At 35.5% G+C, this 26,969-nt stretch overlaps 2 protein-coding genes across 9 annotated transcripts in view; one reads left to right on the forward strand and one right to left on the reverse strand.

Moving 5' to 3' along the window:
• The window catches only part of TMEM243 (transmembrane protein 243), a 72,152-nt gene extending 65,547 nt beyond the window's left edge, over positions 1–6,605 (forward strand). For both annotated transcript variants that reach the window (XM_031938630.1, XM_031938628.1), the window contains one exon: positions 6,504–6,605. In XM_031938630.1, the coding sequence (XP_031794490.1) occupies positions 6,504–6,534 (31 nt within the window). In that variant the 3' untranslated portion in view covers positions 6,535–6,605. The remainder of the gene's footprint in view (positions 1–6,503) is intronic.
• Positions 1–24,264, reverse strand: part of DMTF1 (cyclin D binding myb like transcription factor 1) — a 56,031-nt gene extending 31,767 nt beyond the window's left edge. For 4 of the 7 annotated variants that reach the window (XM_031938626.1, XM_031938625.1, XM_031938624.1 and 1 more), the window contains exons 1-6: positions 24,103–24,264; positions 11,513–11,635; positions 7,976–8,092; positions 7,006–7,128; positions 5,777–5,871; positions 839–953 (exon numbers count right to left, since the gene is read on the reverse strand). In XM_031938626.1, the coding sequence (XP_031794486.1) occupies positions 839–953; positions 5,777–5,871; positions 7,006–7,128; positions 7,976–8,084 (442 nt within the window). In that variant the 5' untranslated portion in view covers positions 8,085–8,092; positions 11,513–11,635; positions 24,103–24,264. The other 3 variants (XM_012550898.3, XM_031938627.1, XM_023504730.2) reach the window with 3 other exon arrangements.
• Between the last annotated feature and the right edge of the window lie 2,705 nt (positions 24,265–26,969).

Here is a 26,969-nt window from a genome sequence, read left to right on the forward strand (position 1 = left end):
GGCCCATAAAACTTCTAAGGAGACCCTTCTAGATGGTTTATTTGATACTTATTAATATTGAAATTTACTTTAATTTTTAAAATAATTATTAAAATCAACAAGCATATCCCAAAGAGGTTATGGCATGTCTTTTGTTAAAGACCAACTAACTAAATAAATAACTTTGCAGTTAGTTATTATTCTTCCAACATAATATTTAGTTAATTCCTATCTAAAGATAGATATGACAAACATACATTCAAACGTTATTTAATACACAGAAAGCACTAATATCCTAGTGGCACAATGTTCAACAATAGCCTTAAAATTTGAGTCACTGATACTTAATGCTTTATTAGTTTCCTCTTTCTCCTTTCTACACATTTCATCAACTCACAGCTATATTAATTACAATACTGACTTTCTATTTCATCTCTTAGCACTTCCTAGATCTACCTTCCTCACCAAACCAACAGTACAAACAGTATGTACAAAAATGACCAAATAATTATCAGAGCAAGATCACTGAAGTAGGGCTAAGTACTCATGAAACAACAACTTGACCTTAATTCATGTCTCCATAGCAGCAAACTGGCAACTACATTGTTCAGCCCTGTTACATCTCTGTGCATAAAAGAAAAAAAAAAGAGTATATAAGAAAAGATTTCAGTCACATTTAGTGAAGGGAAAATAAATGTTAGATTTTGTTTGTTTGTTTCACTCAAGGCCTTATTTAATATAATTTGGGATAGATAAAGGTCTGTTTCAGAGAATCCTAGACTTTATTCACTTCACATATGATGAGAGTCAACCTTCCGGTTCCCTCAGGTAGTAGGACCAAAGATACTGAATATCTTACCTTTATTAGTTAATGAATCCTTATCCTCTTTAGTGGTAAACCAAGCTTGACTAACAGCTGAAACTTCTTCATTGCCTAAGGGAGACACATCATCCAACTGTTCATTCTGTAGAATCTTTAAAGGGAAATATGAAGAAAAGATCATTAACTCAATGGATATCTTATAAGTCTTCTGTGTTCCAAAATTCCAGATAGATAAAAATAAATTTTTTGACTAAAACAATAAGATGTACTGATATGGTTATGAAGGATAATAAAAATGATTTGCTCTAAAGGAGTAATAAAAATATTACCTAATACTTTTGTGGTATTTTACAATTTGGAAATACTTAATATATATACATCTTTTAATTTCATCTTATAATAACCAATTTGGTAGATTCTTAATAAAACTGAGGCTCAGAGTGACTTGATTTAGGTCACATAATGAGGAAATGACTGAGGCAAGATCTGAATCCAGTCTATCTTGATTCCATGTGTAGCATCATAGTTACCCCCAAGCTACTGTTTTCTAATTGGGGCTATAGGAAATGATTTAGTGAAGCAAACATTTTGTTGTGTTTTCATTTAGTGTGAACTTAAAATCTTTTATATAAACAAAGTATTTTCTTTTCTGACATTTTACTGTATGCAAGGGTTCGTTTTTACAAGTTAGTGAGAACTTTTTGAACTGAAGTTCTAGGTTCAAATCTTGGCTATTCTATTTATAACATCTATGATCATGGGCACCTGTGATCCTTTGATTCCCTTTCTATAAAATTAGGAGGTGAGCTGGATGTCTCTTAAGACTCTTTTAATTCTAAGTCTGTGATCATAAGTCATAAATCAGAAATGTTAGATTCTATGAATTAAATTCAACTTAAAAGAATTGAGCAGTATATTCAGCCTGTGTCTGAATTTGAATCACAATTAAAAAACCAAACTCATATGGATATTATTATGGTGTCCCCAGTATAGTGACTGTATATATAGCAGACACTTAGTGTTTGCTGATTAACCAATACAAGAATGGCCTGCATTATAATCCTGTGTCTGGTATGAGATATCAGAAATGTTGGATTGAAGTGGGAGATAAAGATATGTTTACAGCTATTTTCTGCAACTAATTTGAATGCATAACCATAGATTTGGTTAACATCTTTTGCAACTAACTTTTAGCAAATTTCTAAAAGCAGTGGGATTCACCTGCTAGAGAGCACTAATACTTCCAGGTCTTCTGAAGAGACTCACAAGATCCCATAATTAAATCAGTAAGGCACCTTAAAGATCATCTAGTCCAATGCCTCTCACACTCTCATTTTATAGAAAACATAATTTGAAAAGCATTGAAAAACTAAACAGAGGATTTTATGGAAATGGCAAATCACGTTAGTATTTCTGCAAAGAAAACCTTATGATCAAAAAGTCCACGAGGTCACGTAGAGTTGGCCACCGAACAACAAAAAACAAGTCCAATCTCCTCATTTTATAGACAAGTTATGAAGAGGTTTGAATGTCAAACAGCGGATTTTATATTTGATCCTGGAGGCAACAAGTGAGTACAGGGGAAGCGTGTGGAGGGAGAAAGAAAAATGGGAGAAGGGCTGTCAGATGGCTAGACTTCACCTTTAGGAATCACTTTGGTGTCTGGAATGAAGGATGGACTGGAGTGGGTCATGACCTGAGAAAGACAGATCTATCCAGCAGGGTGTAACAGGACAAGTGTGAGGTGATAAGAATCTGATGTAGAGTGGTGGTATCAAAGAAGAAAGGGCACATTCGAAAGATGTTGTTTGAAAAATGCTAACTATGTGGAGTGAGAGACAGTGACGTAGAACAAGAGCCTGAAAGATGGAAGATTATGCTGCCCTTAATAGTAATAGAAAAGTGAGGAAGAGAGGTGAGTTTGAGGGAAAGATCATCATGAGTTCAGTTTTGGAAAGGAACTTACAATCTAATGGGGGGAAAGTTCATGATTGATTTAAGATGTCTATAGGACATCTAGATCTGAAAGGCTGCTGGAGTGAAACTGGAGATCAGCAGAGAGGTCAGGACAGGATAAACATATTTGAGAATCATCACCATAGAGAAGATAATTAAATTCTTAAGGGCTTATGAAATCACCAAATGAAGTAGTATAGATGGAGAAGAGGGCCAGGACAGAATATCTTCACCTAGAGGATATGATCTGGCTATGGAGACAATGAATATTCAGAAAAAATTAGGGGAGAGGGGGCCATGCAAGGTATACAAATATGTTGAGGAAAGTGGGATAGCAAGTTCATAAGGAAGGTGTAGAAGAATTGTATAGGGGGGATAAGGCCCCAAGTGAGGCTGTATGACATAAATCTGTAAAGGACCCAGTTGAAGAGTTTCATGATTTTCTCTACTTATGTTCAGCAGCATATGTATAGGAATAAATGTGACAAATAGTGGGAATGATACTTGGCTAGGCATAATCAGAGATATGATTGGGACAGGGGTGAAGGGTGGACAGGGGAGGACAGGGTTTCAAGAGAAGCTGTCAGAGTTGGGCTGAACTGGTTCAGGGGTCAAGATGGGGAAAGGATAACAGAGTGGAAAGTGCAGAGGAGATGGCCTGGAAAAAAATTAAAAGGTTGAAGTATTGGAGGTCACAGGGTGGACAAGGAATAAAGTATGGTAAGAGAAAACAGAGAAAGAGCTGGAAAGCCAACAGAATATAGTCAGATAAAAAGATTTTGGAATTCCTGAACATAGAGGTATTATATCTGTGGGTGATGGCGAAATCATGGGTACGAGCAGCTTTGTGTGTGGGTGAGGTAGCATGGAGTGATAGCTCAAAGAGTTAAGTTTGTTAAGGAACTGAGTAGTTAGAGTGTTTAGAGGAGAATCAGTATATATAATCAAGTTCCCTAGTATGAGGGCAGGAGTTGAAGAGGAGAAAAAAAATTGCATCCTTGGTCTAAGTGGGGAGGCCTAGAGTAAACAGAGAAAGTAGCTGAAGTCTACCATCACACCCAAAGTAAAGAGAGAATGTACCTTGAAATATACCTTGATGCCTGTCAAAGTTCGGTCTTTATTAAACAAGGTTTCTACTAATGGAATTTGTAGCTGGAATTCAATATCTCTACTGAAATATTACTGTCAAAAAGGAGTTTTATTTTGAGATTTTTGTTTGGAATTTTTATAATCTCTTAAGACAACATGGGCAATACCAATTAAGGAAAGGCTATAAAAATTATAACACATGATTATAAAAATATATTTTTTGTATCATTTCAAATGACAATTATGAAGAATCCAAATAAGTATGGCAAGACTATATATGAAATGATGTAGAGGAAAATAAGCAGAACAAGAGGGAAAATGATATACAAAACTATAATGTAAATGAAAGAATAAAAGAATTCAATTCTGGGTATTATAATGATCCATACTGGGGCCTAAAAGAAAGGTTGAGAACATGTGTCTCCCTTCCTCTACTTTGCAAAGATAAGAGACTACGGGTACAGAATGTGGACTACATATTCAGACATGACTGATATGTTCAATGGCTCTGTTCAACTGCTTGTTTGTTTAAATTTATTATAAGGGATGTTTGCTGGGCAGAGGAAGCAGGGAAGGATACATTTAGAAATGAAGATTAAATAAAACAAAAAACTATTAATGAAAACAATAATTTAAAAAAGATAGCACAGGAAAAACCAGATTAAAAACATTATTTCTCTTAAACTCTCCCAAACATATATTCAAGTACAATATTTATGTTAGCTTTGATATTTATAGACTCAAGGCCATCTCAGGTAATTCAGGAATTGAATGCTATAAAGTTCTACAGTTTTGCTAATACAATATAGAAAATTATCAGTAATCTTTACTTCTCCCTATCCCCTAGGGTGTGTGTGTGTGTGTGTGTGTGTGTGTGTGTGTGTGTGTAAAACCCCTATTAATTTAAATTCACCAATTACAATCCATGACAATTACCATTGTGTTATATTTCCATCACATTATCACATTTCTCTTAAAAAACAGTACAATTTCCAAATTTTATCCTTTGTCAAGACTTTTAGTCTTCTTATAGAGAAGATTAAAGTCTTCAGTTGCGAATTCTAACATCCTTCCTCTTTCATCCCTCAAATTTTGTTTCTTCAGAAGGCCCTCAATTCTTCCACTGGGTCTTAGATAATGAGGTGAACTTTTAAGATCACCTTGGTAACCCCTCCATTATCCCCAAGATCCTACCCCCTCTGGGGCCTTGCTCCATTAATCATTCCTACATTCATTCATCTTGAACAATAGATCTACAATAGCAGGATAAGTATTTGAATTCTATCTTGGGCAAGTCATGTAAGCTCTATAATCCTCAATTCCCTTATTTTAAATTGAGAGACCTGGACTTTTGAGGAACTTTCCAGATCCATATTCTAAGATCTTTAATTTGTGTCTCCCTGTTTGCTTCCAAATACGCACAGGTTGTCTATCCCAAAAAACTTTCTCCTGACTCTGTTATTTCCTCAAATGATCATTTATTTCTTTTTTCTTCCTCTTTTACTGTTCAATTTACAGAAGGAAGAGTCTATGCTAGCTACTTTAATTTCCTCAGCCCCTTGCCAATTTGTTCCTATTAATAAGTTTAAAATACTATTATCTCTAAGGTAACTAGGGACATAAGTGCCAGTCCAATGACTTTTTCTCAATCTTCATCCTTTGCTTCTTTTACATCATTTGATTACTAGCTTCATCTTAATATTTTCTCTTACTTTAGCTTCAGTGATACTGTTCTTATTTTCTGATTGTTCCTTCAAAGTCTCTTTAGCTAGTTTCTTTTTCTTTTTCCACCCCTTATATCTCATCCCAATAGTTAAAAACTTTGTAGTTCCTTTCCAAGTAAAAGATGTTAATATTGAAAGATAGATCAATATTATCAAAACCAGCTGGCTAATCCCATTGTGAGCCAACTTTTAAGATTTACCATACCTGGATCTGTGTCACTGTTCCTTCAGTAATCTCATCTTCTGCCACCTCTGTGGTAGCGGTCATAGTCACCTCAAAGCTCTGATCATTTTCTGAAACTTCAGGAGATGTAAAGTTAAAATAACAACGAATCTCCGGAATATATCCCATCCACAATAATAATGGCCAATTATAGCTACTATGTAAACAATAATGAAACAGTATTTCAACATTTATTCTCTATCTACTCTTAGATACTCAACCATGTGGTTAAGACTTAATACATATCAATAACACTAGGCTTATGTGGCAATTTTTTAAAAGAATATTTCACAATTCCCAAGTAATTATAAATCTATATTGTAGTATGAAAATAAAGCTTTTTGAATTTTAATATATTCAGAATTACTGTTGTATTTTTGTCTATAGATGTGTTTCATGGTATTTTTTCAGAAATGGAGATAGATTTGCTATGATTCATTCTCATTACCTCACCTAGTCTCATTAGTAAGGAAGAAAATACATGATCAGGATTAGAGTTCAGCCTATTACCAAGAAATTAAGCAAACTGGTCAACATGTAGTTTGAATCCATAAACCTGGCCCTGATAACAGTTTACTCTGGTCAAATTATTTCACAAGAAGCTGGATCATTCCCAATATTTTAAAAATTTCATAAAATTTCAAGTTAGATTTCTCATCCATGTTTTTTTTTTTTTTATTTCCTATATCTATTTGTGCAATGAACCAAGTCAAATTCTTCAATCAACTCACAGCAAGTGATTAAAGGAAGGACACATCATGAAGAGGAAAGAATACTCACTCCAAAATCTCTTTGATTGCCTTTCTATACAGTTTCATGACAAAAATAAAAAAGCTAATTCTTTCTTCTTACTTATTACTAATAACTAAATAAATCTATATGCACAGTGTATATCTATTCATGTTAAGTACTTACTTTCATGCTGAAAAACTCTGCTTAAAAGATTTGAATGCTTTTTTTCTGAGTCAGAGACATTTTGCCTTAAATGATCTTAAAATATAACCAAGGTGAGAACTTTTAACTTCTTATTTAACATTAACTAAATCAAAATTACTATATAGCTGCCTTGTAACCAAAAACTCATATAATAAGTAAAAATAAACCCAGCTTAGACTTTACATAGAAATGCTGGTTCTAGTGTACACACAATTCTTAAAATTTATATTTTTATATTCATATAAATACAGTACCCTTAATGTGAAGGTACTTACGTGGAACTGCAACAACTGATATGCAGGGTGTAGAATCCTCAATACTCTGGTCATCCTCAGAGGACAAACACAGTCTCTTATTTGGAGGTTCAATACTATCTTCTGAGTCTATTTCATCAGTCTCTAATAATGAAAAGGACCCAGTGCTCTATTAACATGCAAAAAAACTCAGGAAAAAAAAAAATAAAGTCCAGGATCAAAAATGAAAAGTAAGATTCAAGTCAGAGAAGATTAGAAAGCATCTTTTCTAAACACATGCCTAAGCTCCCTAAATCAGGGTAAATGAAGACAGTAGCTAGGAGGCATCTTTTCTAAGCCACTGGTGTGACCTTGCCTTTGATTTATTGCTCTGCTGACCAATGGAAATATATTAGCAAAAGTGCTACTTTAAAAGATTCCAATTTGGAACATGCTGGCAAATGCTGGCCTTAGGTTTTAAAGACAACAGTAGAAATGTCTTTATCTAGTTAAAAAATCAGATCTTATTGTATATTATAAATTAACAGGTTAAATGTTACCATCCTTCTAAAATTCCTTCAAAGGTTTAAAAAGGAAGTCTATTTGTCTACTTAAGTTGTAATTTAGAAATTGTGGAGAATCTCACTTTACCTCTTTAATTTCCAATATAGGAAAGTTTCAGTGCAGTTTTAAGCTTTAAGAGTGCATTGAGACTTTTGGGATATTCTATATACAAATGGCATTGTGGTGCATGACAACAAAAGGTGTTAATGTTTGTTTAGTCATCACGATTAAATGACCAACTTCTGAGAATAGTAAATTAAAACGGTAGGGTAAAAGTCACAAATATGCAAAGAAACAAAAATCAAGGTTAATCATGTGAAGACTTTTGTTCCTATTGTGTTAACTTTAAATTTCTGCCTGGATAACTCGGTATACCAAGGTGACATGGACCTCACAAATTTAGAGATTAATTATTTAGAGATACTAAATATCAATGAATTCTCCATACCATTCTGAGGGCAATGAAGAATAAGGTTCCCTTCTGTGTCCTGGGTCAAAGTCACAGAGTTCACAGTTTCTACTGTCACTGTGTCAGACTCTTCTTCAACTGTGCTCATACTCAAATCTGCACAAGAATAGGCACCAGATTAATAAAACTTTTTAGGGTAAGCTCTAGATAAAAACATGACAAAACAAAAATGTGTCTTCTGGGTAAGATATTTTGTTAACTGTTTTATGTCTTTTCAGAAAAAAAGTTTACATCTGATTGTATCTGGTATTTATTCTCCTAAGTACTGAAAGATGGACTACTATCAACACCTAGCTGGCCAGGGCTAAAAGTAGAAGGCTTTCCTTTAAAATGAAAGTTCCTTGTATTATACTCCGTAGTCATCTGTTACTTCATATATCAATTTTGGCAGCATTTTTGCACACTCTAGAAGACAGAAGAAATCTTAAAAGACGTCTAGACGTGTAGTCTAACTTGTATGTGAATAGGAATCTCTTCTATAATAATTCTTAACAACTGGTTTCTAGCCTCTTAAAAACTCCAAGTGAGGGGAGCCCAATACCTCCTAGCAATTCATTTCACTTTTGTAAAGCTCTAAATATTAGAAAAATTTCCCCCTGCAATGATCTAAAAATGTTTCTCTTTAACTTTCACCCATTATTTTCACTTTTGCTAAACAAAACAATTCTAATCTCTTCAGTCAAATATACCAAGGCAGCTATAATGTTTTCCTTAAGTCTTCTCTTCTTTAAGCTAAATATTTTAGATTCTTCAAAAATCCTTGAACACTAAGTCCCGGGTCTTCTTAACAACTTGACCATGCTTTTCTTGACATAGTCCAGTTTGTCAATATCCTTGTGAAATCCTGAAATGAAAACTTCAAAATGGACTGGACTAGGATAGAATACAGCAGAATTGTAGAACACTATACTTCTATTAATTTATACTAAGATTGCATCAGAGAGGCAAAAGTAGTAGCATAGCATAATTGAGAGCTGGTCTAGGTAATAAAGACCTGAACTTGAGTATTGCCTCTAACCACACTGGATATGTGAACATGGTCAAATTACTTGACTTCTTGGTATTCTAGGTCAGTGGCTGTCAAACTCAGATAAAGAGGTCACTAATCCATTATAAGGATCCTTGTAGATGGTAAATTGACTTAGCTTTAAAATGTACTATTATCCATTTTTTCTTACTGTATTTTTATTTATTGTTAAATATTTCTGGATTACATTTTATTTTGCTTAGGGACAGATTTGAAAGCGTTGAGGAACTGCCAGGGTTGTTATCCCTGTGTCTGACGCCTCTGTTCTAGGCAACTCTCTAAGACGTTAAATTCCAGAATAGTTGCCAATCTGTATAGGTATAAGGAGTTTCCTTACTAGGAGTCCCCAACTCAGAAGAAATTATAGGTTGAGGCAAAAGAAACAAAAGAAATTTTTTCTAGTCGCCATGTCATATTATTGTTTTATAATTAGTTGTCTATTAAAAATAAACAAAAAAACCTTGATTTTTACTTTAATTCCTAAAGAAGCTTACTTAATAATGTGGTAACATTTAGCCTGAGGTGGAAGGCAGAGGTAGAACTGGAATTTGTCCTAGACAGCCTATTGAATAACCCTATCATGTAAACACTTAAATTTAAAATTTAAAAATAAAATAATGCTTTTCCAAATTACATATGAATAATCTATACTATTATCTGGATATTATTATTAAAACTGAGTATTATTAATTATGTTATGAAATAATCATTCATATTTCAATGGATCTACCAAGGTATTTCCATTGGCAAAATAGGAAAAATGTTTATTAATTACTCCTATGACAAGAGATCATATTTGTGATCAACTTCAAGGTTCTTCAACAAATTAAATGTATATATTAGAAAGTCAGAAATAATCAAAACTAGCTAAAACATTTAATTAATTTGATGATACCTTGTTTCCCCACAACTCTCCAAAAAGAGACAAGTTATCAGAAGCTAAAATGATACTGGAAATGGATTTAAATATTAATTTTTAGGCCACTTCTTGGAGTCAAAGTCAGTATAAATTTGGGACCAATAACCACTGGAAAGAATTGAAGAGTTTTTAACAGAAGAGTTATTTAAAGTTTTGAGTAGATTTTGAGTGGGGAGCAGAAGAGAAGACAGCTATATAAAAAACTAAGTTCACTTGGTTTTTAAACTAAAGATATTTTCTTATTTCAAGGATCTGTGATTTCATTATAAAAGATATTTCCCCCATGAAACAGACAATATTTCCATAGATTTTATCAGCCAGTCTTTTTCGGGTGGCTAAAATATTTCACTACCTGGTGACTAACACTTTGGTGAACAGGCCTTTCCAAACTTAGCTAGGTTAGTCCTTAGACTACAGTCTGCTGCCAGTCTCATATATGAAGATTTTCCTATTTAGAAGGTCTTACTTAAGCTTAGAATTCATTAGCAAAAACATCTGAGAATCCACAGCTATTTCTATACAATCAAGTATCACAGCTGGATTTCAGAAGACAACAAAAAATACAAGAAATATTTTAAAAATCTCTTTCATAGTCATTTTATATCTCCCTAGAAGGAAGTAATAAGAACAAAAAGAAAAAAAAGAAAAAGGGAGAGGCAGTGGATATAGTAGAAAGGAAACCTGAATGTGGAGTCAACAGACCTGGATTCATATCCCAGTTCTGCCACTTATGAGACAAGTGATCTTTGATATGTCATTATATCTATCTCCATCCTCAGCATCCTCATCTCTCAAAGATGAAAATGCTAAGACTAAATAATGATGGTACCTTCCAACTCTACCATTACCATTTTTTGAGGAAGAAATAAAGTGCCTGAAAAAGAAAAAGTAACAAAGAAAAATAAACCATTTTTAAGAGTTAATATATTATTTTATGGAATTTGAACTTTTTTTTGCTATGTTATCTGGTTAATTTGTCTTTATGGTTCTTTATTCCTAATACACTGAGAGTACTACAAAAAGGTGTACACTTACAAATTACTATGAGTTATTTACAATCATGAGATTATTTTTTTGATCAAAGGTTCATCCTTTCCTCTAACTTCTATTTCTTTAAGATTTTACATGAAGTTAGTGTGCTGAATGATGCCATTGATCCTATGAAATCTTGAATCAATAATGCAATATTAAATTATGTTTATTATGTTATACTTACTAAAGTCATTAAATGCTATGCATTTAAAAGGACTAAAGAAAAGAGGTTGAAAGAAAAAAGGTATTAAGTTTAATCTTCAAATATTGAGACAACTGGAGTAATTATAACATACTTTAATGATTTAGTTAATATTTTGCTGTAAAAATTACAATTACACAAAGAGTTCCTTACTTAGCATGGGCACTGTACACATTTGGTGCCTAATATACATCTGTGGAAAAGTGAATGTGTTGTCTATAATAATCTACAAATCTCATATTAACAGTAGATGACATGCATGGTTGTAGTGTGACTAAAACCCCAGAAGACATAGGAGTAGGGGAAGTTCTTGTCACATCCTTATACCAAACTTACCTAGTCAAAAGGTGAAGCAGTTATTGCCCTTGCCAAGGATTCCAGGTGCTTTCCTTCTGCCAGTAGCATTACCTTCATGTTAACCAGATTGAGTTTCCTCCATGTTTCTATTTCTGGACCATTCTAGGAGTGACAAGATCACACAATCAGGCTCAATTATGTTCAAGTTTAATAATTTATCAGATTCAATAAGAAAGAAACATAAATCTGAATATTAGTTAGCTGATAACAGTCAACATTAACTATTTCATTTCCTTTGGGTGCCTCTTCAATATGTTAACCACATAAGAAACCTAAAGGTATCTAATATAAAATGGAATTTATTCAATTGCTATTAAAATTAATCTCTAAAAGAGAAAGAATAGAAGTTAGGAGTGATTTTATAGATGTTAGAGTAGGAGCTTTCCTGTCTCAATTTGTCCATCTTTGGGAAAGTAAGCATTCCATAGTAAAGGTATTCTTTGAAGGAAAAACAAACAAAAAAATTGTTAAACAGCCTTTGAACTTCAAATCTCACTGAATAAAATCAGAAGGCAACATGTATTTATTTTCCTTAATTTTTTTTTGGTCATCCCACTAACCTACTCTCACTTTAATAAATCTGTTTATTTTCAATCATAATATTCAATCAACATTATTTATTAAGTGCGTCCTATGTGTTAGTCACTCTGCTTACCTAGATAAAAGACAGTTCTTGCCCTCAAGATAACAACTGAATGAAGACAACAAATTGTACAAACAAATATTCCAATGCCTGTCTATGTTATTTGTGATTTTAATTCTTCTCAAATCATGGTGTTTCACAAGATGGGTAGGGATTAGACCTGTGTTTTCATCAGTATATGGAACTCCTGCATGAAAAAATGCCTACTAACTCTACCAACACAGGCAAGCACTTTCTCTGCAGTTTGGATTTTTAGACATTTCTGTTCAGCCATAACATCACAGAGGGCTCACAAAACAAAACAAAACAAACAAAAAAAATTAAAACTTTGCTGTAAGATGACAAAATAAACTAAAAGTTGAACTTAAGCTTCATGAAGGCAAGAGATGCTACCTATGACTTTTTTTATAGTGTAGTATCATTTTATGTAGTAAATGTTTAAAATGAATAATCCTAAATATTAGTACAGAATAAAAATTATAACACCTAATAATTTCTTTTAAAAATACAATGGGAGAAAACCACAAATGTGACATGTTGAGCTCTCCAACTGAGAGATGTGATTTTATATGGTAAGTATATTTAGAAATACAGGTAGAAAATGTTAGACAATATACAACAGTATATACATTGGCAAGCCCAAGGAATTTCAGGAAGGAAAGAGCATGAACTAGAACTATGAAAGGCTCTACAGAGGTTCCTGGGTAGAGTCCTGAATAAAGTGAGAGATAGGAGTGAGAAAGGGTGACTTTTTTTTTCTTTAATATTTATTTATTTTTTATTTAATAGCCTTTACAGCATTGACAACTGCCAAACCTCTTGTTCCAATTTTTCCCCTCTTTCCCCCACCCTCTCCCCCAGATGGCAGGATGACCAGTAGATGTTAAATATATTAGAATATAAATTAGATACACAATAAGTATACATGACCAAACCATTATTTTGCTGTACAAAAAGAATGAGACTCTGAATTATTGTACAATTAGCCTGTGAAGGAAATAAAAAATGCAGGTGGGCATAAATATGGGGACTGGGAATTCAATGTAATGGTTCTTAGTCATCTCCCAGAGTTCTTTCGCTGGGCATAGCTGGTTCAGTTCATTACTGCTCCATTGGAAATGATTTGGTTGATCTCATTGCTGAGGATGGCCAAGTCCATCAGAATTGGTCATAATATAGTATTGTTGTTGAAGTATATAATGATCTCTTGGCCCTGCTTGTTTCACTCAGCATCAATTCACGTAAGTCTCTCCAGGCCTTTCTGAAATCTTCCTGTTGGTCATTTCTATTATTGTTCGGGAGAACAATAATATTCCATAATATTCATATACCACAATTTATTTAGCCATTCTCCAACTGATGGGCATCCACTCAGTTTCCGGTTTCTAGCCACTACAAAGAGGACTGCCACAAACATTCGTGCACATACAGGTCCGAGAAAGGGTGACTTTCTAGTGAGAAGGTGTCGCCTATAGTGAAAGCACAGACTGAAACTGAAATGATAAAAGTTTAGCAAACTGCTAGTTGGCCAGGTTGGCTCAAACAGATTATAGTCAGCTTTAAGTTCCAGGTTGAGAAGTTAATATTTGGTCCTAAAAGCAATTGGATACTGATCTTTTTTATGGAGGAGGGGGAGAGGAAGGGAAGGGACACATGCAAGAATCAAACTAACGCCTTTGAAAGGCTACTGTGGCAGCTTGTATAAAAAAGAGGGGGGAAATGGGGGTCTGCACTATCACAGTAGTTTCCCTGTGAGGAGAGAAGTTCAATCTCTATAACAATTTCTTTTTCAGGGCTGATTGCTCATTTTTTAAAATTCATAAAACACTTATCAATTACTTATTTTAGATTACTGCCCTACAGCAGTTCTTTCATGCTTCTTCATCTATTAGAGGTCTTCTTGCTCAAATCCGTTAAGCTGACTAGATTTTTGATAAGTTCTTGTTGAAAATATTCTTTCCCTTTGTTCTTATAAGGCAGGTAGAACCTTAAGTCAATAAGGCACATCCCCTTCAGACAGCAAAGTCACAATGTTCAGAGAAATATAAAACAGTAAAGTTAAAGTTTGAGCTGGAGGAAAAGTTAGGTAATCGGCATAAAAATAAGTCACATTAACAAGACTGCAGTAGAATCACTAATCCATCATGGAGTTGGAAGGATATTAGAAAAGGAGAAGGGAAAACCTTTGAACAAGGATTTATATAATACCTATTATGTATCAGCTACTATAAGTGTTATACAAATAAGATCTGTTTTTATCCTCACAAGAACACTGCAAAGTATAGCTGAAGAAACGGAGGCAAACACACATTTTGAGTGACTTGAAAGTCACTCATCTAAGTGTTGGAGGTTAAATCTGAAGTCTTCTAGACTTCAGGCTAAATACTGACAAAAGGCAGTGGAACATTTGTGGGAAGACTAATACTGGGGGCACGACTTGAGATTTCATTAGAATGGCTCAGGGTGAGGACTTCAACAAAACCATTATCTTCTCTGTAACTTGGGTGACAGAAAGTTGCTGGAGTGCAGAGATATCAAACTCCAGTTCAGTGAACCAGATAAAAATATAACAGGGAAAAGTTAAACAAAACTACCATCAGGATAATGTTAGTATGGCTTTTCTAAGTCAACATATGGCCCTGAAGGTATTCTTTTTTGTGTCTGCCACCACTGGCACAGAGAAGTTAATTTGCCCCAGACGAAGGAGCCAGGAACTATCAAAGTGGGACTTAAACCCCAAGTCTTTCTGGCTATTGGCCAGATTGTTTATATCTACTTTAATTCAGATTCTGACATTCCTTAGCTATATGACCTAGACAACCTCTACCTTACTTTAACCCATAAAACTGGGATATATTATTAAGACCTGAGGATGTTTGGGAGGGTGGGGGGGACTGAACAATTACTGATTGATTAAATAGTGTTTCAAACAGTAGGAGTGAAACAATTCATACTAGGTTAATCACTAAAATGTCAACATAAAATCAAGTATTTTTGCTAAATTTTTTTTTTATGTGACTTCATGTTTCTAGCCCTAAGATTACTCCTCTGTAAAATAAAGGGGTTAAATTTCTAGGTCTAATATATATAAGATTTTGGCACAATGGTGTTCCCTATTTTGGGTGATTCAACTCAAAAGCAATTAAAAATAATGTATTTATGCCTATTTGATATATTTTGCTTCAGATTTAACACATCATTTTATTATAAATATATTTACATCATTCAAGTATATAACAACTGGAAATTCTGGGAAGTAAGATATCCTAATACTAAATATTTTATGTTTATTATGTTTATGTATTTATTATGCAAATGTTTATTATGAGTTTTAAAAAACATAAGCACAGGGGAATGGAGTGATAGTCAAATATAGCATGCATGGGAAACATTTTAAAAAAACATTTCATTATAATAAAATAATGACACTTTAATAGCTAATAATTAAATATATAAAAGTGGGGAGGAGTCTAAATTAGAATCAAGAAAAATAGCTTTAGTCACATTTTGTTTGTTTTTAATTTGAAAACTGAGTTATGTTTTTAAAGTTCAATTTACCATATATCAATTTAAAAGTTATTGAATCTGTATTCATGTAATGAACTTCAAGTGTATATGACAATGCTAAATTGCAAGATTTTTGCCCCAGAATAAAATTACTTTTCCAACTGGCTTACTTTATGTGCCAAAGACAATGGTGTTGTTGTACAAGACCCATAATCTAACTATGGGGAGTTAGCATACACAAATAATCAAATGTTGCCATGCATTGTCATTCAGGTGCAAGAATGAATGGTAGGCTCCATTATTAGTCAAGTATTTATAATCTATTTAGTTCTAGACACTTCTTCAATGTGGGTGACAAAAGGACCAAAATGGAAATTCCTGCCCCTAAGGTACTTAATTCTTCTGGGGAGAGCCAACACACTGATAATATAGTATGTAGTAGTAGTGGTGGTGGTGGTGGTGGTGGTTGTGTGTGTGTGTGTTATATAGTACACAGTAATTTTATTTTGGAGGAAGAGCATTAGAGGCTGGGGAGAATGAATCAGAAAAGACAAGACTTGTAGGAAGAGGAACCGGATTGAGTTGTGAAGTAAATGAGATTTTAAGGGTAGAGGTGGAATTACATTGAAGGTACAGGGAACAGCTAGAAAATCGCGTGTAAAGTACAGAAAGGGGAATAGAATAGAGAAGTTGTTGGGGGATTTAGAGACCCATGAAGGGAAAGGAAAAATTATTCCAGGCAGAACATAAATGCTTAGAAACTGGAATTCATTCAACATTTATTGAATTATCAACTAGGTATAAAGTTAAACAAAAGTTGTTAGGCTCTAAAGGTGATTACCACAATTACTGACTGCCAACTGGAGGTTTTGGAATTGATCAAGAAAGCAACTTTTAAATTTAGCCCCCTAGTTGATCAAGAATCTCTCCAACAACTATTAACAATCTGGTCTCTATTGGAGACTTACAGTGAGGAGTAAACTCACTACTTCAGAGGCAACTAATTTCACTTTTGAATAGTTTTAATGACTTAAGGAAAAACTTAAAAGTCTAAATCTGTCTCTGCAACTTTCCATCCACTGCCTTAGTTCTATGCTATCAGATGAAGTGAAACAAATCTGGCTCTTTCATATGAAAACTTTTCTAATGTTCTGAAAAGTAATATTTGTAAAGTCTTCTCTTTCCTGAAATAAACATTCAGTTATTTTATTAGATCTTCCCAAAGTGTACAGTGATCTCATGATCCAGCTCACATTCTTCTGAAAACACTCCAGCTAGTTGCTATCTACTTGATGTAAAATGTAGAACCTAGAACTGCATCTAGTTCAGATTGGTGGTGGTAGGAGCAAGACTGAAATAGCAGGTTCATATGAAACATTTTTGAGTTACCTGATCTTGCCATTTCCTGTATCTTTCCATATATAAAGAATCTTATAGTACTATAGGCTCATTGTTAATATAGTCACTGATCATGACAATTCTAGGCAAATGAACTTCCAGTTTTTACTATTATAATTATTTCACATAAAAAAGTTGCTAGTCATATTGAAATGTCAGTGCTGTTGACTCAATATAATAATTTGCTACGTAAAGCACTTGAATAAGACCCAATAAAACGGGCTTTCTAACATATAAGAAAGTTGATCTGCCCTGTTACCCAAATATCTGACAAACCTAAAATCCCTTAGAACTGTAAGGGATTGTAGAGAGGCACTTTAAGAGTTACAATCCCCTGATGTACAGATGAGGAAATTGAAGGTGCTGATATCTCAAGCAAAGTGCTCTACCAAACGTTTGTAAAAACTCCTATTTCACAAAATTAATTTTAGACAACATTAATTAGCATAGTACACACATTCACAATCTAATCTTTTTTCTTTAAGTGCTTTGTGTAATGCTGCTCAGGTGCTTACAAACAGGAGACATATGATACCATTTATTATTTAAAAGTTAGGCTAGCCTCCAATCTAACCAAGATTTTGCTTGAATCATTACCCTGTTTTTGTAAGACTTGGCAATTGTAAGGACCTACTATAATTTCAGGGTTTAAAGAGATCTCAGGTTCTAGGTTATCATCCAAACTGCTAATTTTACATAGGATGCAAAGCATTTTTAGTGCAATTTTATGCCAAGTTGTAGCAATCAACTTGTATCTCTATAGCTTGTGTACATCTTCATTTTACTGTACTTCAGTTAGACCCGAGATCCAGTTCTGCCATATGTCTGACCTTGGGCAAATCATTTGAGTCCATTTCATCTGTAAAATGAGGGGACTGTATTTTATGGCCTCTACAATTTTGGCTCTAAATCTCTATTCCTATTCCTTGAGTTCAATTTTTGCCTGTGAAATATATACTCTTCTGTGCAATTTGGAACCAAATTTTCTCTATTTTTCCTACTGGAAATTCTCTATACTGATGCAAACATAAACCAAGACTAAAAAGAAAAACCTTTATAAAATCTCAGAGCAGCACCCAGGAAGCTTCTCCAATTTCAGTTGCCTTGTCTTCTTTGTACACAGAAATCAGTAGCCTGGACAGATGTGCTCAATTCTTGTCCTGGAGCCACTCCAGAGCTCAAGTAACCCTGCAGCAGACTGTCAAACTCTGATATGTCATCCTCTTCATGAATGTTTTCCTTTCCAAACTCTGGCCGAATAATTTTGATCATATTATTTTATAAGGTAAAATATTCAATAAAAGATCGACTTTATAAGGAATCAAATAATTAAATGTTAGAAATGCTAAACAAGTTTTGTTCCAAAAAGAAACCTTACACAAAGGTTCCAAAAAAATTCCAAAGAAAACTGTCATTATCTGTAAGTAAAACAAGACACATTAAAATCAAAATTCTCTGCTAGATCTTTTGGAAGTGTCTTAGTAATTAATTGTTCCTATAGAGAAAACATTAACAAGCTTTCCTATAATACTTTGACCAACTGGAGGAGGCAAAATTTCAAATTCTGCCAAACTGGCAATACAATTGGTCAATAAATTTATTTTTAATAATCTTTTCTCGACTATTTTTGAATTTTTAAATCCAATGCCATCCTGATTCAAGTACCTCTAAAGATACATAATGTTATATTTTATTAAAAATGTCATTCATTCAAACATTTATCAAGTGGCTATTTTCAAGCCCCTATTCAAGGTACTTTCAATTCCATCAATGACCACTATAATCTAAGGATTGCCAGGAAATTGCACTTTTTTTATAAATATATTTCTTAGGCAAAGAAATTGTTTTATCATCCTCTAGCAGATACAAAGATTTGGATGTGGATAGAATGAGAACCATTAAAATTTCTATCACTTAATGTACACAAAGATGTGATAAAGTTGTGAGTTTCATAAAGAAGTAATATATCTAAACACAATGACATCAGAACAGGAATGTTATGCTAGGATGTTAAACAATGAATTTAGTAATGAAATAACTTGGGTCAGATTTTGATGTTTCATTCAGTTGTGGTATGTCACTTTTCTAAGGATGAAAAAAACAAAAGCCAACAAAAATAGTAAACAAATTTTCCCTTTACTAGCTATTTAAAAATTAATCTACTTTACAAAAAACCCCTAAACAGAACCAAAACAAAAACCCCAACCCCAACTTTTCACTTCTCACTCCTCTAATCCAAAGTAATTGGGGGTTCTCCAGTAAAAGATTTTTAAAAGATCTACTGAATATGTCTGTGGTGTTTGGTTTAAGTGTGCAAGTATTTAAATAAAATTTTTTGTCAAACTCTTCTTTCTTTAAATCAGAAATCCAATGCATTAGGAGGAAATATCTAGGTCCTAGTGCCAGAAATAACAGTGGTCAATTAATTCTGGGCAAAGCACTTAATTTCACTAAAATTCAGTTTCTTACCCGAAAAGGAGACAAATCTTTGCACCTGCTTAACTTGCTACGGCCCAAAAGATAATTTTGAGGTCAAAAGAGATTAAGTCTCAAAAGTGCTCTGGAAAACAAATTGCTAGGCAAATGTAAGGTAATAGAATCAATTCTCTCCCTAAGTCACTATTAGCTGACAATTATAAACAACTTTTAAGGTTTACAAAAACTTTACATACATTATCTGATCCTCACAATAATGCTCTGAGGTTCAGACTTCAGATGTTGAGTATTTTTAATGGTGTGTCATTCTCCATGATCCTATTTGAGGTTTTCTTAGCAAAAATACTGGAGTAGCTTGCTATTTCCTTCTCCAGATCATTTAAAGAAGAGTAACTAAGGCCAATAGAGTTCAGTCACTTGCCCAGGTTACACAGCTATTATGTATCAGAAGCTGAATTTGAACTCTGATCCTGACTCCAGGACCAGCACTCTATCCATTTTGCAACCTAGCTGCCCTTTTCAAATACAATCCTTATTTTACAGATGAGAAAACTGAGGATCAGAGAACTGATTTAATAATGGTCAACATGGCTATTAAGTCCAAAGGTGAGAAGAAATCCATGTATTTCTGTGCCCAATTTTTCACTCCATCAACCATGCCCACTTATTTTCTTTAAGAATTGTATTTTAAAATTAAAACTCCCATTCTAAGGAAACCCAGCACTTGGGTGCTAGGTTAAATACTCCAACTCAAATGTGACCCACAGAATGGGACAGGATGGAAAAATAACTCAACAAAAAGCACCCGGAAAAATCCTGTTTAATCACATGGTTATTAGGATACCCTTCCTAAAGGTAGGATTTTAATCTCTTTTTCAAATGTATAGTACTTAACACAATTTCAATGGTTATTGAATAGAATAATTTTTTCACAAATGTCTATATTAGGAATCTAGACCATTGTAACTATGTAAGTAGAGTCAAATACATATTATACGATTCTCAGAATTTGAAGACTAGTCAAAAGTTTGTTTTTATAAATTTCTGGCTCATTGTAGTCAGAACAAAGAAACATCAATAATGAAATACCATTATTATATATCAATGCTTACCCTTACCTTTGATGTTTTTTGGGAAGACTGTCAAAGATTTCAACTTTGAAACATAGAATTAAAAAAAAAAAAAAGATTCTTTACCTGAGTTTCTCAAATAAATCTTATTAAAATTTTAATATTTAAAGGGCAGGAAGCAAGTCTACAAGTTTAGAAACTCACAATGGAGTACTTTTGTGGCCTATCATATTTAAATAGTCTTACAATTTTAATGACCACAGCAATTTTGAATCATCAAAGTCTGAAAACCATCTGAGGAACATTTACCAAAAAGCAGTACTCAACAGTTATTTTAAGAATGAGATTGCTTGTACTGTCTGAAAATTATCCATTTATGTGAAAATTCTGAATTAGTATAGAGAAATATTAACTTCTAATTTTAAAATTTTTTGACAAAAAATGCACCAACTTCATCAGTTTCTGAGCTTAAAGTTGAGGGGCTATCTGAAAAACTCAGAAATCTTTAATTGCTATAATTCAATGAGAGAAGAGAAAGTAGAGAAGAGAGATGGGAAAAATTTTTTTTTTTTTTTAAATTTGAGGTCTAACCCGTCTTGGGCAATGGTATCAGGAAGGAATTGGCTGGAATCCTATTTTATTTGACAGTATGTCACACTACAAGCAAGTCACCTCATATTTCTGGGCTTTGGTTTCCTCGTTTGTAAAAATTGGTTAACAACTGCAAAGTCCTATGAAGGAGATATGAAGCTCAAATACAATCTATAGAATACATTTTAAGTGCATAATGCCATGCCTTTTGAGGGGTAGGAGAGAAAAGAAAGGAACTTTTCACAGAGTTGAGTGTCAGATTTTAAAAGAGAAAATTTTAATTCTTTTAATTAAAAAATTAATTTTTTTAAAAGAGAATTTTTTAAATTTTTTAATTTTTTAAAATTTAATTTTTTAATTAATTATTTTTTAAAAGAGAATTCTCTCTAAAAGAGAAAAGAAAAATTCTTTTAAAAGAGAAATTTAACAAAGACAAGATAGAGGGACTATATAGCACAGTCAGGTTGAGAGGCAGTGCAGAGGCATCTTGGAGAGATGGAAAAGAATGAGCAGAGCACTCCACTTTTAGCTGGGGCACTAGGCAGAATTTATGGAAAGTAACATGAAATGAACAGCCAAGTTATACCAGATTATAGAGGTCTCTGAAAGTCAGGAAAAGAAATGAAGGAGTTTGAACTTTAATTGGTAGGCAATATGCAGCCAGTGAAGCTCTTTGAATAATAAAATTATTTGAAGTTAACAAGACACTGAATTTAATGTTTGCCAAACTAGCCCAGGGCAAGTAGATAGTGCACAACCGCAGGCCTGAAATCAGCAAGCAAGAGTTCAAATCCATACTTAATGTGTGATCCTGGGCAAATCACAACTTTGCTTCAATTCCCTCATCTGTAAAATGAACTGGAGAAAAAAATGCAAACCATTTCTTTATCTTTGCCAAAAAAAAAACACACACAAAAAAAAAAAACAAAAAAACACCTCAAAATGTGATCATGGAAAGTCAGATTCAACTTTAAAAATTAAAAACCAAAAAACTAGCTCAACTGAAAAGACACATACATCTCCTTTCAACATACTGTTAGTATTTCTAAAGATAGCAAAAGCTAAAATATAGGCACCATGGATAGTGACTGATTTATTCCAAGCCAAGTATAATATGTTGACTATGTTTAAATCTCCAAAACATAAACACCGTTGCTAAAAGAAAAATAACTCAACAAATCTTGGATGTAATTACCATAAACTTGGTCAACATATCTACATTGAGTATATTAGAATTTAAAATAAAATTAATTTCCCCATTATCTGATCGTCACTTTCAATGATATCAAAAAGGTGTTCTATAATAGTTAAGGATTCAAACACAGCAATACCTTTTGTTTCATGCGCAGACGTTTTGGAAAACTGCCTCATTATAGAATTGGAGCTGGAAAGACCTTACAGGTCATTCGGTCCAACTCTTCCAATTTACAGAGGAGACAACACTGAGACCCCAGAAGTTAGAAGCCATTCCTGGGACGATTCTGGGTCTACTGAAAAGAAGTGGAGGAGGATCCAAATCCAAACCAGGTTTTCCAAGTGCAGATCCATTCAGTTCTCCTTTCACTTTGCCACGGCCTGCCACTCCCAGCCAAGGGGCAACCTTAACACAGATTTTTATTTGTCCCAAATGAAAAACGACATAGAAATCCCGGGCTATAACTAAAATGCTATTTCATCAAGTTATTTAATTTTAACGGACTGCAAACAACTTTCTTGAAATAATGCGTTGATTTTTAATGAAATATACATACACACACACATATACACAACAAGTAGTACCAACAAGTGGCATCTTCAATTCTCAGAAATGGAAGTTTAAAAAAAAAAAAGTCAGAAAGGAGAATAGTTCATTCATTTTTCTCAACACAATAGGAGTCTGGACTACATTCTCCGAACCCTCTAATCTAAGCAACAAAGTGGGGGGTGGGGGTGGGGAGAACAGCAAATCGAGGAAAAACAGGTCGAGGAAGGGTCGTTTCTACCCCCATTTCTCATTGAACAGGAATCAAACGTCCCGATTCTCTCGAGTTAACTTAAAAGTCAGCAGCGGCTCCAAGTTCAGAGAACTACGGGGGATCCGACAAAGGACGATGTGAGGGAAGACCCCCTAGCCCAGCCGAGCATAAGTTAACGAGGCCCTGGCCTCTTCCCCGTTCGGGGCGGCCCCCCCGGTGTTACCCGGCTCAGTAGCCAAGGTCCCGGGCGGACAGCTCCTTGTCCTGAGGACAGCGGCGTGATCAATTCAGTCGGAGAGTGTATGTGTGTGTGTGTGTGTGTGGGGGGGGGGGGGGCACACCAGTTAAACGGACACTGGAGGCCTCCCTCCGATGGGAAAAGCAATGGGGGAGGAAATAAGACGTGGAGGTGGTGGTAAAGAAGGTGAGACATCAGCATCCTCGCCCCCAGCTCTCTCCCTTCCACAAAACGCACCGCTAAAGCGAATCTAGGGAATTCGATTTCCCAGACCCCCAGACCCTCCCCTCCGCGCCCCCCTCCCCCCAGGGGTCCCGGCGCCATTTGGACTCCATCGAAGCGAGCCGCCGCCATTTTCCGCCTCCGTCAGTAACGCAACGGCTTCTCCGCCTCTGCGGCCGCCAGCTTCCCATCCCCGCAGCCCCAGCCCGGGAGGGAGGAACTGGCCCTGGCCGGCGGGGAGAGGGGAGGGGTGTGGAGGGAGGGGAGGAGCAGGGTGGGTGGAGGAGAGCGTCCTCCAGCCTGCCGGGCTCGGGCCTCCCCCCCGCCCTCCGCACCCTCCTTCTCACCCCCTCCCCCCGGCCGCAGGTCCTAGGGCCTCGGAGGGCTGAGGGCAGGGGAAAGGGGCAGGGGCAGGCGGCCAGGGGGCCGGGCGGACTGCGCTGCGCTGCGCGGGGCGGAGCAGAGAGGCCCCGGCGGCGGTTGGGACCTGAAGGTTCCATCGCACTTACTTCCTGTTTTGGGTCCGGGCACTTTGGAAGAACCAGGATGGAGGCTCCGAAAAATACCAGGATGGAGGAAGCGGCTGTGGGCTAGAGCTGCCGCGGCCGGAGAGAGAGAGCGCGACAACCCGCCGGAAACCGGGCCACAGCTCCGCCCCGCCCCCAGACGCGCTCCCCTTCCCCTCCCGCCTTTCTCCCCAGTTGCAGCAGTCACTTTTCCCTTCCCCCCTTGGCTGTCGTCATTTCCGTCTGGCCGGAACCCGGAGACTGGGGCCTCCACTTTTCGCATCCCGTGGGTCCGAGGGCTGTAGGGGCAGGGGCGGCTTGTTCTCTTCCCATCGCCAGAACCCGGGATGCCCCACTGGGAAAAGCTTCTTTTAGGCCAATGGCTGGCGCTCCCAATTGTTTAGGCTGCGGTGTTCCGGCATCCAGTGGGCGGTGGGCGAAGTGGGATGTGATGGAGCATCCAGGGAAAGGAGAGGCTGGGGTCCTCAGGATCGGGAGGGGGAGGGACCGGAGAGATCATCCAGCGCAGGTATCTGCGTCTGGGGAAAAATCTGTTTCTTTTCCCGCCTCCTTCGCAGAGTAAGTTTTTAAATGCGTAAAACTCACAGGGTAGCAAAGGAAACTACTTATGTGGAAGTAAAAAGTGTAATTGATTGTCCCCGTTTGCGTTCCCGGGCCCCTTGACATCTGTTCGAGAAAGAACCGGGTTAAGGACACCTTTCCTCCCTCTTTCCCCAACTCTAGGGTTACACAAAGAACAGGTCTGAGAATCCAGTTTTACTGAACTGGATCTGCCAGTCTCTGGGAGGTTTATCCTTGTCCGACCCCGATAAATATACCATGGTCAGAAGTCTGATACAAATTTCTTTTTTTTTTTTTTTAATTTTTTATTTTTTTATTTAATAGCCTTTTATTTACAGGATATATACATGGGTAACTTGACAGCATTAACAATTGCCAAACCTCTTGTTCCAATTTTTCACCTCTTACCCCCCCCACCCCCTCCCCTAGATGGCAGGATGACCAGTAGATGTTAAATACATTAAAATATAATACACAATATTACACAATAAGAAAACATACACAATAGATACACAATAAGATGATACAAATTTCTAAAAGCAAGCAAACAAAAAACTAGGATGCTATAAGGTGATGGGCAGCTAGGCGTTGCTGTGGGAAAGTAATGATCAACCGAAATATGTTTGAGGACTTACTAGGACTTTAGATCGCTAATTCTCATGTCTATTCTGCGTAGTAGGAGGTAGAAGTAACCATTGAATGTAACCCAATTTTCATTGAAAAACTATTAAGATAAAAAATACAGGTTTTGACCGAGCTGATTTTGAGTCCCATTTCTCCCATATGGCCATGGACAAAATCACTTTTCTGCCTATACAGCCTTATCATATTGTGTTGTAATAAGTAGTTTATGAACCTTTTTAGACAATATAAATGAGTGATCATTCAAACATAGTTATATTAAATATGTTTTTTATGGAATATTATGGAAATTTTGGAATTTGTTAATTACATTTTCAGTCATCGATTTAGAATATCATGAGATGTAAAGAAGCAGCTGATTCCTTTTTGTAGTGGCTAGAAACTGGAAACTGAATGGATGTCCATCAGTTGGAGAATGGCTGAATAAAGTGTGGTATATGAAAATTATGGAATATTACTGTTCTGTAAGAAATGACCAACAGGATGATTTCAGAAAGGCCTGGAGAGACTTACACGAACTGATGCTGAGTGAAATGAGCAGGACCAGGAGATCATTATATACTTCAACAACAATACTAGATGATGACCAGTTCTGATGGATCAGGCCATCCTCAGCAACGAGATCAACCAAATCATTTCTAATGGAGCAGTAATGAACTGAACCAGCTATGCCCAGAAAAAGAACTCTGGGAGATGACTAAAAACCATTACATTGAATTCCCAATCCCTATATTTATGCACACCTGCATTTTTGATTTCCTTCACAAGCTAATTGTACAATATTTCAGAGTCTGATTCTTTTTGTACAGCAAAATAACATTTTGGTCATGTATACTTATTGTGTATCTAAGTTATATTTTAATATATTTAACATCTACTGGTCATCCTGCCATTTAGGGGAGGGGGTGGGGGGGTAAGAGGTGAAAAATTGGAACAAGAGGTTTGGCAATTGTTAATGCTGTAAAGTTACCCATGTATATATCCTGTAAATAAAAGGCTATTAAATAAATTAAAAAAAAAAAAAAAAAAAAAAAAGAAACAGCTGATTTCCACTGGAATAATACCTTCAGCATGATATAATGAAAGCTAAATTTGCTCCATCCTAAACATAGGAGTCTTGATATACTAACCTGGTTAAAAAACTTCAACTTTTAGAAATTATATTTTATGGAACTCAATTTTTCATCACATTGATTAATCCTCCACAGGGTCTTACTCTGATTTCTTAAAGTGCTCTGTCTTATCAAAGGTTATCCTAGTGGAACTTAAATTCTTACAGCTACTGTCGTGTTGAAAAGGCTTCTAGAATGATATCCACAAAATATAGTTTGCTGTCTAAAGTTCAATCTGAATACACTAAAGAATGGTTTGTATGTTGATGGGTAGAAAATGTCATGGCGGGCAGCTAGGTGGTGCAGTGGGTAGAGCACTGGCCCTGAAGTCAGGAAGACCCAAGTTCAACTTTGGCCTCAGACACTTAACGCTTCCTAGCTGTGTGATCCTGGGCAAGTCACAACCCCAATTGCCTCAGCAAAAGAAAAAAAAAAAGAAAATGTCTTGATTTGAGAAATTAAAAAATCATGGGCATGTTAGATTACTCAAAAGTTTCATGCATAGATATTATGTTTTCTTCCAGAATTGAGTTA

Source organism: Sarcophilus harrisii, chromosome 5 (assembly GCF_902635505.1).
Source record: "Sarcophilus harrisii chromosome 5, mSarHar1.11, whole genome shotgun sequence".
Lineage (NCBI taxonomy): Eukaryota > Metazoa > Chordata > Mammalia > Dasyuromorphia > Dasyuridae > Sarcophilus > Sarcophilus harrisii.